The following is a 12,299-nucleotide window of genomic DNA, read 5'->3' on the forward strand; positions in this document are numbered from 1 at the left end:
GGTACAGAGGAAATGTCAGGGGTAAGTTTTTTGCATAGAGAATGGTGAGTGCGTAGAATGGGCTGCCGGCAACAATGGTGGAGGTGGATATGATAGGGTCTTTTAAGAGATTCCTAGATAGGTACATGGAGCTTAGAAAAATAGAGGGCTTAGGGTAACCCTCGGTAATTTCTAAGATAAGTACATGTCTGGCACAGCATTGTGAGCTGAAGGACCTGTATTGTGTTGTAGGTTTTCTATGTTCTAATTTTAAAAAGCTCTTACACCACAGTATGAGTTATAGACTTAAGAACATAAGAACACGTTTTCAGAATTCAGTGTAATATTTTTCTATACAGTACTTTATATTATAGTCCTTCCTTATTTCTTTGAACCATTCTTTACATCAGCAGTGCTGATACTGCCTGCTTCCCGATTCTTCCCTTTCCTTAAACTACTCTCATTCTTAATTTCTCTGAATCAGGGGATCGAAGTTCTAGTCCAGAGAACATTCTTCGTGAAGTGTTGGCATCCCGCACAGTGCATGAGAAGCTGCTCGATCTGCTGATCTATCCCAGGCCACCAGACAAAGCATCGAGCCAACACTTACATTTTGACCACGCCTAGGTGACCGGCACATAGCTCCGCCTACACTTTAGCTATCAGCTTGGATGATACAAATACTTTTCAGTGCCCGCATAAGACAACCTCCATCAAGGGCAAGTTCAACCCAGCATAGGTTAAATTGGGGGAATTGGGATTTCTGCTGCACATTCCAGCCATTTTTGGTTGCCATGTAGACCTGAGACAGTGCAGAATCTTTTCTGGATTCCCTTTGGATCATCTCTGCTGTAATCAAATACTTTGATTTATATTAGGCAGAATATGTCAAGAGGAGTGTCTGCTTTGTAAATTTTTCAGCTATTTCCTTTTCCAAGGGGAAATGGGACAATCCATCTGGATATCCATGTCTAGTTGTCCTCTTGAATTCAGTTCTGTAATTGTGTCCTCCAAGAAACAGAGCCCGTCTCTGCACTGGTGCTGTTGCTGTTAGCGGAACACCCTTCCTAGTGGTTGATGATCAGTAATGAGGGTAAACTCTCTCCCATACAAGTACTGGTTGAAATATTTTAGATTCCAAACCAGACTCAAGGCCTCTCTGTCAATCCGTGCATGAGGTTTCTCTAGTAGCAGTCGGGGAACTTGGTACAAAGGCTATGGGCATTCACTTCTCTCACTCATAACGTGTGACACAACTGCAATCGTACCTTAAGACGAGGCATCACAAGCAAGCCTCACTAGACAATGGGGATCATAATGTGTGCATACAGTGTCCAACGCCACCATTTCCTTTACATGTTTAGAAAGCCACCTCACATTGCTTTGTCCATTGTCATTTCTACCAAATCTGTAGTCATGAGTTCAAGGGGTGGAGCACAGTAGCCAGGTTTGGCAAGAACCGGTTACAGTAACTGACAAATCCTAAAAAGGACCAGAATTGTAACGTGTCCTTTGACCTTGGAGCATTCACCACTGCTTGAATTTTCTCAGCACATTTGTATAATCCTTATGTGTCAATAGTGTGACCACAGGAAGTGATGCTTGGTTTAAATAATTCACACTTGTTGCATCGTGCTCTGAGCCCACAATCTTCTAATCTTTTTTAACGCTGTTTCCAGATTTTGGAGATGTTCTTTGACATCCTCACCAGTAACAATGATGTCATCCAGGTAACACTGAGTGCCTGGGCAGCTTTGCATCACCTGGTCCATGGCTTTCTGCCAGGGTGCAGGTGCAGATGCTACTCCAAAAATAAACCTATTAAACCAATAAACCTTTGTAGAAACACAAAATGCTAGCAGAACTCAGCAGGCCAAACAGCATCTATGGGAGGAGGTAGTGACGACATTTCGGGCCAAAACCCTGTGCATGCTTATGATGAGAAACACATTGGACTCTTCTTCTATTTCCATCTGTAGGTAGGCCTCAGCAAAATCTACTTGTTGAAGTGTTGCCTCCAGAAAGATTTGCAAAGATATCCTCTATCCTCAGCAGAGGGTATTGATCTACTTTCAGTGCTAGGTTGATGGTGACCTTAAAATCACCACAGATCCTGACAGATCTATTCTTCTTAACTGTTGGGATCACTGGCTTTGCCCATGGGCTCAAACTCAACCATGGAAAAATCCCTTCAGCCTCCATGCAAACTGTATGCTTTTCCAGTCAAAGCACTCAGTAAAACTGGTACTCACTTTTCATTGGCTATTTCATTTGTTTCGGAAGACTGCTCAAATACTGCCAGCCATTTCTGCTTTTTATTTGTTAACTTGACACCCTTCTCTTCCCTTTGTGAAGAAACAAACGTGTTGCGCTTTCTTTAAACTCAAACGTCTCTCTGTGCTTTTTTTAAAAACTCGAACATTTCACTGCGCTTCAACAGGTAGGGGGATATCTCGGGTTTGTTTAAAACTTCCTCATAGCCACTGTTATATTTCATAAGTCTAAAACATAAAACTAATTGAAAAAAAACATGGAGCCAGGAATAATGTGTGTGTTCTAGTTTTATTTTTATTTTAGCAAGGCTTGCACTTATGATGCGGTGATGTAATAATGTATGCCATTCACGTACTTCTACATATAACCCATCAAGAATTATTTAAGCACCAAAGAATGATTAATCAAACAATATATTTACAATATTATCAAATATTACTGAAATATTAAATGGTTGTTGGTGGTTGGCATCTGTCTGTCTCGAAGGACAATGGGTGATGGGCGGAAGGTATGGAGATCCTGAGATGCCCAGTTGTCAAGGTCCCCCTCTCGGCCTCACCAGTGAAGTCCAAAGGAAAGCTTATGAAGCAATACGTTTGGCACCAGCTTGGCTGCAGGAGCTGCCGGAAGGATGTTCAATGATGTCCAGCCGCCTTAGGGGCTCCACTCCGGATTTGCAATATGGGTTTACTCCCGTAGTCTTCATCACTTCCAAGGCTGCCCACAAGGCAGTGGGGCTATTTACCCATAGCTGGGGATCTGGTTCACGAGCGCCAGGGTGTGTCCACGCACCAGTGGGCCTGCGTGCTACGTGTACAGGGGGCCAGACCTCCTCCCGTCCTCTGTAGTTCAGCCTGAGTCCGAAAGGAGTTCAGTTTCAGTGTGTCACCAGCGAGGAGGCATTACACGAGGCTTGCTGTTGGAGAGGCTGTGTACTGTACTGGCAGGGAGAGACTTACACATTCAACTCTCCTTTTCGCGAGACTGCTAGCCAGTGGTGGAAGCTGAAAGTGAGAGTGGCAAGTACTAACCATTACACTACCACACTAGACGCATCACAACAACCATCTTGACACCAAATATTAAATACACAACAATTAACCTCCATATGAGATCTTGCTCTGTACAATTTGGCTATCACGTTCCACTTTCCACTTCACTACCTTCCACTTCAAGAAAGACACCATCAGCTGTAGATTGCTTTGGGATGTCCAGAGGTTCTGAAAAATGCAATTTAAACGTGTCTTTTCTATCAGTGCATTATGATTCAGTTTTATGCTGTTCATTTAATTACTAAAAGTGCATTACACGCCCTCCCCCCATCCCATGGCCTTTGGCACTTCATTGGGTCAGGCTCATTGAAATCCTACCAAAAGGAAGATGAAAGGGGACTTGAAAGAGATATTTAAGATGATAAGAGGCATAGAAAGGGTGGACAACCAGCGCCTTTTGTTCCCTGAGTCACAATGGGTAATATGAGAGGACATACTTTTAAAATGATTGGAGAAAAGTGTAGGAGATGTCCAAGACAGGTTTTTTTCACACAGAATGATATCTACGTTGAGCACACTGTCAGGGGTGGTGGTAAAGGTATTGGGTACATTAAGTAAATTTAAAAGACGCTTAGATAAACACATGGATGAAAGAAAAATGGATTGCTATGTGGGAGAGAAAGGTTAGATTGATCTTGGAGTAGGTTAAAAAGTTGACTCAACATTGTGGGCCAAGGCCCTTGTACTGTGCTGTATCATTCTCTAATGTAAAAAAAAGTCTTCCAATTCCACATGGCTAGCTGTACTTTTTGGACATTCTGAGGGTTACTCTACAGTCCCAGATGAACAATTGTTCTCCCACAGTTCACTCCAGTCTCCAATACCATTGTTGTACCAAATCTGCTGCCACCATATACAGCTGTGAGATCCAACTCAATAAATCTGATCCATTCTGTACGTGGTGTTTCTGTCCCTGCTCCGGGCCACCTGTAACTCACCTAAATCCTGGGAATAAGTTGGCTGGCACATAATAGGTTGGGTTTTAATGCTGTGCTTGCTCGGTGCATTGGCCAAGCAGTTAGATAGATAGATAGATAGATAGATAGATACTTTATTCATCCCCATGGGTTGATCCTAGGAAGCAAAAGCATTTGTCTTTATCATTTGGTTGAGTTTCCCTAGCACATGTAATAATTTTATCATGTGGTTGTTCCTTCCAGTGAGATACCATCAGGACCACCCAGATAAAAATCAGGAAACATTTGCCCTCCCACCACATCCTTTGGAAAAACAGCTTGAACACTGTTCCAGCAAGACCTTGACCAATTTGAAAGGTTTCTTTACTTCACTCCACTTAAGAATATTTTGATGGCTGAGTGTGTGTAGCCATAATGAAATCTCTCCTTTCCTCTATAAACTACTTCAAATGCTGATCCTTTTGACCCTTCGGGTGTCTGGACTCAAAGCTGTGGAATTTCTTCTCGTTTTCCCTCTTTTTTCCCACATGCCCCCCCCCCCCCCCCGTGATGAGCTATTGATCATTTGTTCTAATATCCACTGACGTGGTTGGGTGTTACTTCGTGGTGAGGTTTAGTAATGGGGACATCCTATCACATTAAAGGTGTGACATCAGTGCAAACTGCCATTGTTACAATGAAGTCTTTTGGCCCCTGTTCCACTTCAATACAAATAAGAACTGGGAAACTTGGAGAGACTTTCCCCGAGAGAGTGAAACCACCCATAAAATCTCGCACTGATTAATAGCCAGTGCAGGGTGACCAGAGAAGTGAAGAGTTTAATCCTGTTCCAGAAGAGGAAAGCACATCACACAAACCAATCTTCCATCCTTGGACTCACTTTACACCGCACGTTGTCAGAGCAGTGCTGCCAGGATAATCAAAGACACGACCCACCCAGCCAATGCACTTTTTATCCCTCTTCCCTCTGGGAGAAGGTTCAGGAGCTTGAAGATTCGTACGGCCAGATTTGGGAACACCTTCTTTCCAACTGTGATAAGACTGCTGAATGGTTCCTGACCCAGATCTGGGTCGTACCATCCAAATATCTGGACCTGACTTGCACTACCTTGCTTTCCCTTTTCTATTTTCTAATTATGATTTATAATTTAAATTTGTATTATATTTACTTTGATTTGTACTTCAGGGAGCGCGAAGCGCAGAATCAAATATCGCTGTGATGATTGTACGCTCTAGTATCAGTTGTTTGGTGACAATAAAGTAAAATAAAGATCACCAATCCATGCAGAAGCAACACCGTGAACAAAGATAAACAGTTAGTGTCATTGGATACCTTCTTGTGCAACATCGACTGCCAGTAAACAGATGAGTGACACTTGTTTTGTGATCTCCTGTAGCTGGTGAAGCTGTGCAGTGGGATGATTGAAGCAGGGAGAGCGTACACCACAGCCAACAAACACTTCGTCAATGGCATCCGAGACCTTTCCCAACAGTGCAGAAAAGATGAGATGATATCGGTAAGAAAGGAGTTTGTTAACCGTTCGGGTTATTCACCAGTATTGCTCCTGAAACGGGGGAGATGGGTGAGACCTTCAGATGAAGGGATGGGACAGTGGAGGCACTGGGCTTCTTCAGAGGTGGAATTCGGACTGTGAGGCACTGGGTTCGATTGATGGTGAAGGTGGGATGGATGGCTGTTACAGAGTTTGAATGGTGGGCTCAGTCACAGGCATCAAGGAGTGAGAATGAGATTACAGAACATTGTTGAATGCTGTTGATACCTGTTCAAAATGATTGTTTTGGTAAAGCCAGCAGTCATTTTCTCATGCGAGTCTAGACCCATCGAGCACCTCTGCTCCATTCCACCAGAAACAGCCCAACATTTTAATTCCCATTCCCATTCCGACATGTTGGTCCATGGCCTCCTCTTGTCCCATGATGAGACCATCCTCACAATGGAGGTCTGGGTAGCCTCCAACCTGATGGCATGAATATCGATTTCTCCTTCTGGTAAAAAAGAAATTCCCTTCCCCTCTTCGTCCATTCCCCATTCTGGCCTCTTACCTCTTCTCAGCTGCCTATCACCTCCCCCTGGTGCCCCTCCTCCTTCCCTTTCTCCTATATCCCACTCTCCTCTCAGACTCCTTCATCACCAGCGCTTTACCTTTCCCACCCACGTGCCTTCACCTATCACCTTCCTCTTCCCCTCCCCTCATATTTTTATTCTGCCATCTTCCCTTTTCCTTTCCAGTCCTGAAGAAGAGTCTCAGCATGAAACATCAGCTGTTTGTTCACTTCCATAGATGTTGCCTGTCTTGCTGAGTTCCTCCAGTACATTGTGTGTGTTGCTTTAGATTTCCAGCATCTGCTGTATTTAATATTTAACATTTTCAATCTCTGACATTTCTATCTTGGTTCCTTTAGGAGTGCCTCCAGAAGTTCGGAGAGAGCTTACAGGAAATGATAAACTACCACATGGTAAGGTGTTGGCTTCTTTCATCTTCTGACTGCTGTCATTTGTAAGTCTAAAGGATTGTAGTTAAAAGCAACTTCAAAATCACTGGGGTTGTGTTGTGGAATTGTGTGGTGTCCCGTCTCGGTTTGTGTGTATGGATCTATGAACACTCATCAACAACACTCCAGTTTGATCAGTGTAAGCACAAAGCATGCTCAGCATGAGGTTTCCAGTAAGTATCGGTCCAGCCAGCCAAACCTCAAGAAATTCCCAGCAACCAGGATCATCTATGAAAACATGTCACATACTTTTATCAAATGGATTAAATTATTTTCCTCCTCAAATACCGAATGTGGCTCGCTGAAGGATGGAGACTTGCACACGTCACCATTAATGGCCCCAACTTTCAAACTTGGTATGACTTTAATTCCCCTGTCTTTCCAACTCTGCATTGATGCTGATCTAGAAGAAAACTCCATTTCCAACATACTGCCAGACCGATCCCGACACAGTTGAAGCACTCAAACTCTCCTTCCGCCAATACCATTAGTTTAGTTGATGCGCTCAAGCACTTCAGTCAAGGCTTGAACTGGTAACTTTCGGACTTGGGCCAAGAATTTTACCTCAGGTCATGGCTGGCACAATTGAATCCCGTGCCAGTACATTAAGTGAAGATTAAGTGGGAAGAGGATACCATTTAGCACACTCAGTTGTTTTGTGTTGTTTTACCACGATGCCCAAACTTTGTGGAAGTGATGGATCTGTCAGCAGGTAATACTTAATATATTCAAAGGCTCAGCTAATGTACTCTTCCTGTAGCTTTGCTGGTGTTTGGAAGCCCATTGCCACAATGTCATAAGAATCTACAAGGAATCTTCAATTTTGCTATTTTTTAATCCAGTGAAAATTGTTTTCCGCAGTATCTTGCCTGAGTGATGGAATCAAAACATCATATGATGTTGGTAACTTCCATTAGAATTGGCCCCATCCCAACCAGCAACTATAGACAGCCGTAACTATTGCTCTTTCATCTCAGAGGCTCCTGAGATATCGTTCACAAGAGAGAAATACGTGATTTGTCAGCAATTCAGACAAGAAATCTCTGCTGGCCTATAAATAGAAAGTGCTGGAAGCGTTCCGTAGGTTAGGTAGTATTTGTGGAATCAGTTTGCTACTGGTCTTGCTGGGTATTCCCAGCACTTACTGATCTTTTAAAGTTCCCAGAGTCTTCTGTCTGTTTTGAAAACCACCCTCAGACAGCAGCCCCTTGAGTGGCAAGAAAGATGGTGGCAGTCTGGCTTTATTCCGTGGAAGTAAACAGATACTCTGAGACTTTGCAAGGAAAGTTTGAAACTTTTGAGTGTGGATATCATGACCTTGATGTTGAAGATGGTTTATCATCGATGGACTCAAGCTAAAATGAGCAGCTTATTCTAGGTTCATTGTGTTGTGCCTCATTTCCCCCTGCTCTTAACTCTTTTCTCCCTGAGACTCTATAACATTGCAGTACCTCCAACAATTTATGAACCTCTAAATCCCAAACTCAGTTTTGGTTACATTGGCCCTCAGCCTCTCCCCCTCTTTGCTTGGTGATGTCCTGCAATGCGGTGGACTTGCCTCATTTTCCCCAGGGCCATACAAGAGGCATTTAGCATTAATTACCTGAAGTAATTTAAAGTAATATAAGATCCCAGGAGATGGGATGTTGTGTTGAAGTTGTATTGGTGAAGCCCAATTTGGAGTATTGTACACAGTTATGGTCACCTACCTGCAGGAAAGATGTAAACAAGGATGAAGGAGTACAGAGAAAATCTATAAGGATGTTGCTGGGTCCAGAGAGCCTGAGTTATACAGAAAGATTGAGTAGGTATGAACTGTATTCTTTTGAATGTAGAAGTTTGAGAGGAAATGTGATAGAGGTATAAAAATTATGAGGGGTATAGATAGGTTAAGTGCAAGCAGGCTTTTTCCACTGAGGTTGGGTGAGACTATAGCCAGAGGTCATGGGTTAAGGGTGAAAGGTGAAATGTTTTAAGGGGAACATGAGGGAAAGCTCCTTCACTCAGAAGGTCACGAGAGTGTGGAATGAAGCTGCCAGCACAATTGGTGCATGTGAGTTTGATTTCAACTTTTAAGAGAAGTTTGGATAGGTGTGTGGACGGTAGGGATATGGAGGGCTTTGGAGGGCTTATGGGAGTAGGCAGTTTAAATGGTTTCAGCATGGACTAGATGGGACGAAGGGCTTGTTTCTGTTCTGTCCCTCTCTATGACTCTAATAATATAAATCCTTGAGCGACATCTGAATGAAGTTCGAAGTTCAAAGTAAAATTATTATTGAAGTGCAATATTTACTTTCCGTCCCTTACACCACTGGCATTTAGGGCAGCAATGAAGGTTCTCCATCTCTGGCGGTGTTCAGGGCTTCCTGAATCATGTCTGTAGCTTCCTCTCGGTTTTCATTACTGTCAGTCATGCAAGTCCCCGTTAGAGACTCAGGAATACCGTCAGCGTCAGAGTCAGATGTAGAAGGATTCTTCATGGCTGTTTCCGTAACAATTTTGTTTTACCGGTCAGGGTTGTTAGCTGAACCACCAAGCCTGGAGGACCAGTGGACCACTCTTATTCTGGCCTCTGCCCTTTGACCTGTTTGGCATGGGTGACCCTACCAAGAGGTAAAGAATAAAGCCCTGACTCCAGCCAACATAGCTCTCCAGGTCATTGAGGCATGCAAGCCTCCAAACCCAAAGACAAGGTTGAGGTCCTCTAGGAAGACTAAAGTATGTGTCACCATATACTACCCTGAGCTTCATTTTCTTGCAGGCATTCACAGTGGAGCGAAGAAGTACAATAGAATCAATGGGAGAAACTGAACACAGATAAAAACTGACTATTAACTCATGTGCAAAAGAAGACAAACTGTGCAAAAACATAAATAGATAGATAGAAAGACAGATAGATAGATTTTTTTAAAAAAACTGAGAACATACGTTCTAGAGTCCTTGAAAGTGAGCCCCAGAAGTGTGGAATCCTTCAGTGCTGGGGTGAGTGAAGTTACCCATGCTGGTTCAGGAGCTTGGTGGCTGAAGTGTAATAACTGTTCCTGAACCTGGTGTTGAGGGACCTGAGGCTCCTGCGGTCTGCGAATGTGTTTTTTATTTCAGAACTGCAAGCTTTAGAGTGTCTTTATATTCATTTGTAGGATATGGTCAAGTTTATTGCCCACCATAATAACCCTTGAACTGAGCTACCCTGTCAGGCTGTTTCAGAGAATGGTGAAGTGTCAATCACGCGGTGAGAGTCTGGAGCCACACGGCTCTTTGGTGTATCAGTTTGCAGTTCTACCTGCGGTCTCCGGTAACCCGGGTTCAGACCTGACCTCACTTGCCATGTGGGTAGAGCATGTGCCCCTTATGGCTGGGTGGCTTTGTCCATTTACTCCCACGTCCCAAAGACGTGCTGGTGAGTTACCCAGACAAAGTCAGTTACCCCTGTAGTGCAGGTTAGTGCCAAAGGACTTTAAAGTGGAAGGGGTGGGGAGGTGTTGCTGGGCATGTGAAAGAGAATAAGTTGTTTCGGCATTAGAGAAGCAGGAAGTCAAGTCAAGTTTATTGTCATTTGACTATGTACATGCATATCGTCAGATGAGATGTTTCTTTGAACCAGTGTGTAAAGCACAGTGGTAAACATAACACAAGTGTTACACAAACTTTGGAAAGTAAGGATAAAATCTACAGATGAAATAAGCAAAGTTAAGTGCATACATTAAATATTGTCAGGTACATAACAGATTAACTAGTGATATTCTGAGTGCAATGTGGCCGGGAATTCAGAAGCCTAATGGTCTGGGAGAAGAAACTGTTTCTCATCCTAACCGTTCCTGCTTTTATGCATCGGAGTCTCCTGCCTGATGGTAGAAAGTCAAAGAGGATGCTGGATGGATGGGTGGGTGGGATCTTTAATAATACTAAGGGCCCTACGTGCACAGCGCTCTTGATAAATGTCCCCGATGGACAGTGGGAGGGAAAATGAAACTGGCGGGAACCAGAACAGGTAGGATGGGCAGAATGGCTGCCTTACATAACCACAAGAGATTCTACAGATGCTGGAAATCTTGAGCAGGATACACAAAACGATGAAGGATATCAGCAAGTCAGGTAGCTAATATGGACGGGAATAAACATGTGTAAGTTACAATTTAAGAATAACACAACATATAAGGTCTCCTTATATGTCACAGTAAGTAATAAGCATTGGGTAAGGACTCCAAATTTCCTTCCTTACAGGTAATTAATAAACTGCGTAAGGCAGTTTCACAATCTCCATCAATGAGGGTAGTTGTTTCTTCACAAACCAGAATGAACTTCAATTAAAATGCCCAGTTTCCCTGATGGGATTTGAACGAGTGCCTCCAGATCATTGGGTCAGACCTCTGGATCGCTAGACAAATAACAATGCTGTGCCACATGACCCTGCCCTGCTGAGTTCCCAGTCAATGCTGATTGGTGTCACATCTTGAGCACCGTGATTCATTGACATGGAGCAGTTTGACTTCCTGTTTCATTTGCCACTGGGCCTCCAAGAGTGACGTCAGCCCGAGGACCTGATAACGAGGCCACAAGTGAGGCATTCACGCAGTGTCAGAGAAGGACCTGGAGCAGCAGGAAGTGGGCGAGAAAAAAACTATAACAAAATAAACGCTGAGTTTAGGAATTCAACTCATCCATGCCCGGCTTACAGGTCACATTTCAATTTGGGCTTGCATGACAAGTCTAAATATAAATATAATTACTTACTCTGTTTAAACAGAAAGATGAAACCCGACCTTTACAGGGAAGTTGAATTTGTAATGTTCACCGTGAAAACTTACTTTTAAACCAGACCTGGTTTTGGTATTGCAGTTGAGTCTTTCCTCTTAAAGTCTCAAATGGCTTTCCTTTGTGCGAGTTGGCCCTGCTGCTCAGGTGCTTTACCCAAGGCAGTCGGGTGGTGTGGGATCCTACCCAGATCAGCAAGAGCATGTCTCCTTAACATGGGGCAGCTCGCGACAAACCCTGATGTTCACCTGTCATGGGAAGAGGCTACCTCTTAATCCCTCTCCCTCTTCAAGACTCCTACCCACACAGCAGGCAAGAGGGCCATTCTGTTTACAACACACACACACACACACACACACACACACACACACACACACACACACACACACACACACACACACACACACACACACACACACACACACACACACACACACACACACACACACACACACACACAAAAATCATTATTTATCTTTCCATCATTTGCTTTGTAAACTAAAGAATTGGCCCTAGAGACTTTCGTGGTCTCAGAAGGACTGAACATGTTTTGGAAACCAAAGTTTGGTCACTCTTGTAACGTGGGAATACTGGCAGTCAAACTGTAAAGAGCTACCTATTACAAATAGCTGTGAAATAATTCACAGGCAATTTACTTCTTAGTCATTTTATCTGGACAGTAAATGTTAGGCATGACACCAGGAGAAGTTCACAGCTTCTTCCAGTGCGTTGATGCTGGATGTCCTGAAAATCCACCGGAAGACATCAAACAGTGCACAACTTCAGTCAGTCAGGCTCGATTGTGTGT

At 43.6% G+C, this 12,299-nt stretch overlaps 1 protein-coding gene across 1 annotated transcript in view; it reads left to right on the forward strand.

Annotated features, from left to right (window-relative positions):
* LOC140718342 (arf-GAP with coiled-coil, ANK repeat and PH domain-containing protein 3-like) overlaps positions 1 to 12,299 on the forward strand; it is a 339,421-nt gene that overhangs the window by 186,595 nt on the left and 140,527 nt on the right. Inside the window, exons 3-4 of the mRNA XM_073031931.1 lie at positions 5,620 to 5,739; positions 6,647 to 6,700. Coding sequence (XP_072888032.1) covers positions 5,620 to 5,739; positions 6,647 to 6,700 — 174 coding nt within the window. The remainder of the gene's footprint in view (positions 1 to 5,619; positions 5,740 to 6,646; positions 6,701 to 12,299) is intronic.

This window comes from Hemitrygon akajei, chromosome 29 (genome assembly GCF_048418815.1).
Source record: "Hemitrygon akajei chromosome 29, sHemAka1.3, whole genome shotgun sequence".
NCBI lineage: Eukaryota > Metazoa > Chordata > Chondrichthyes > Myliobatiformes > Dasyatidae > Hemitrygon > Hemitrygon akajei.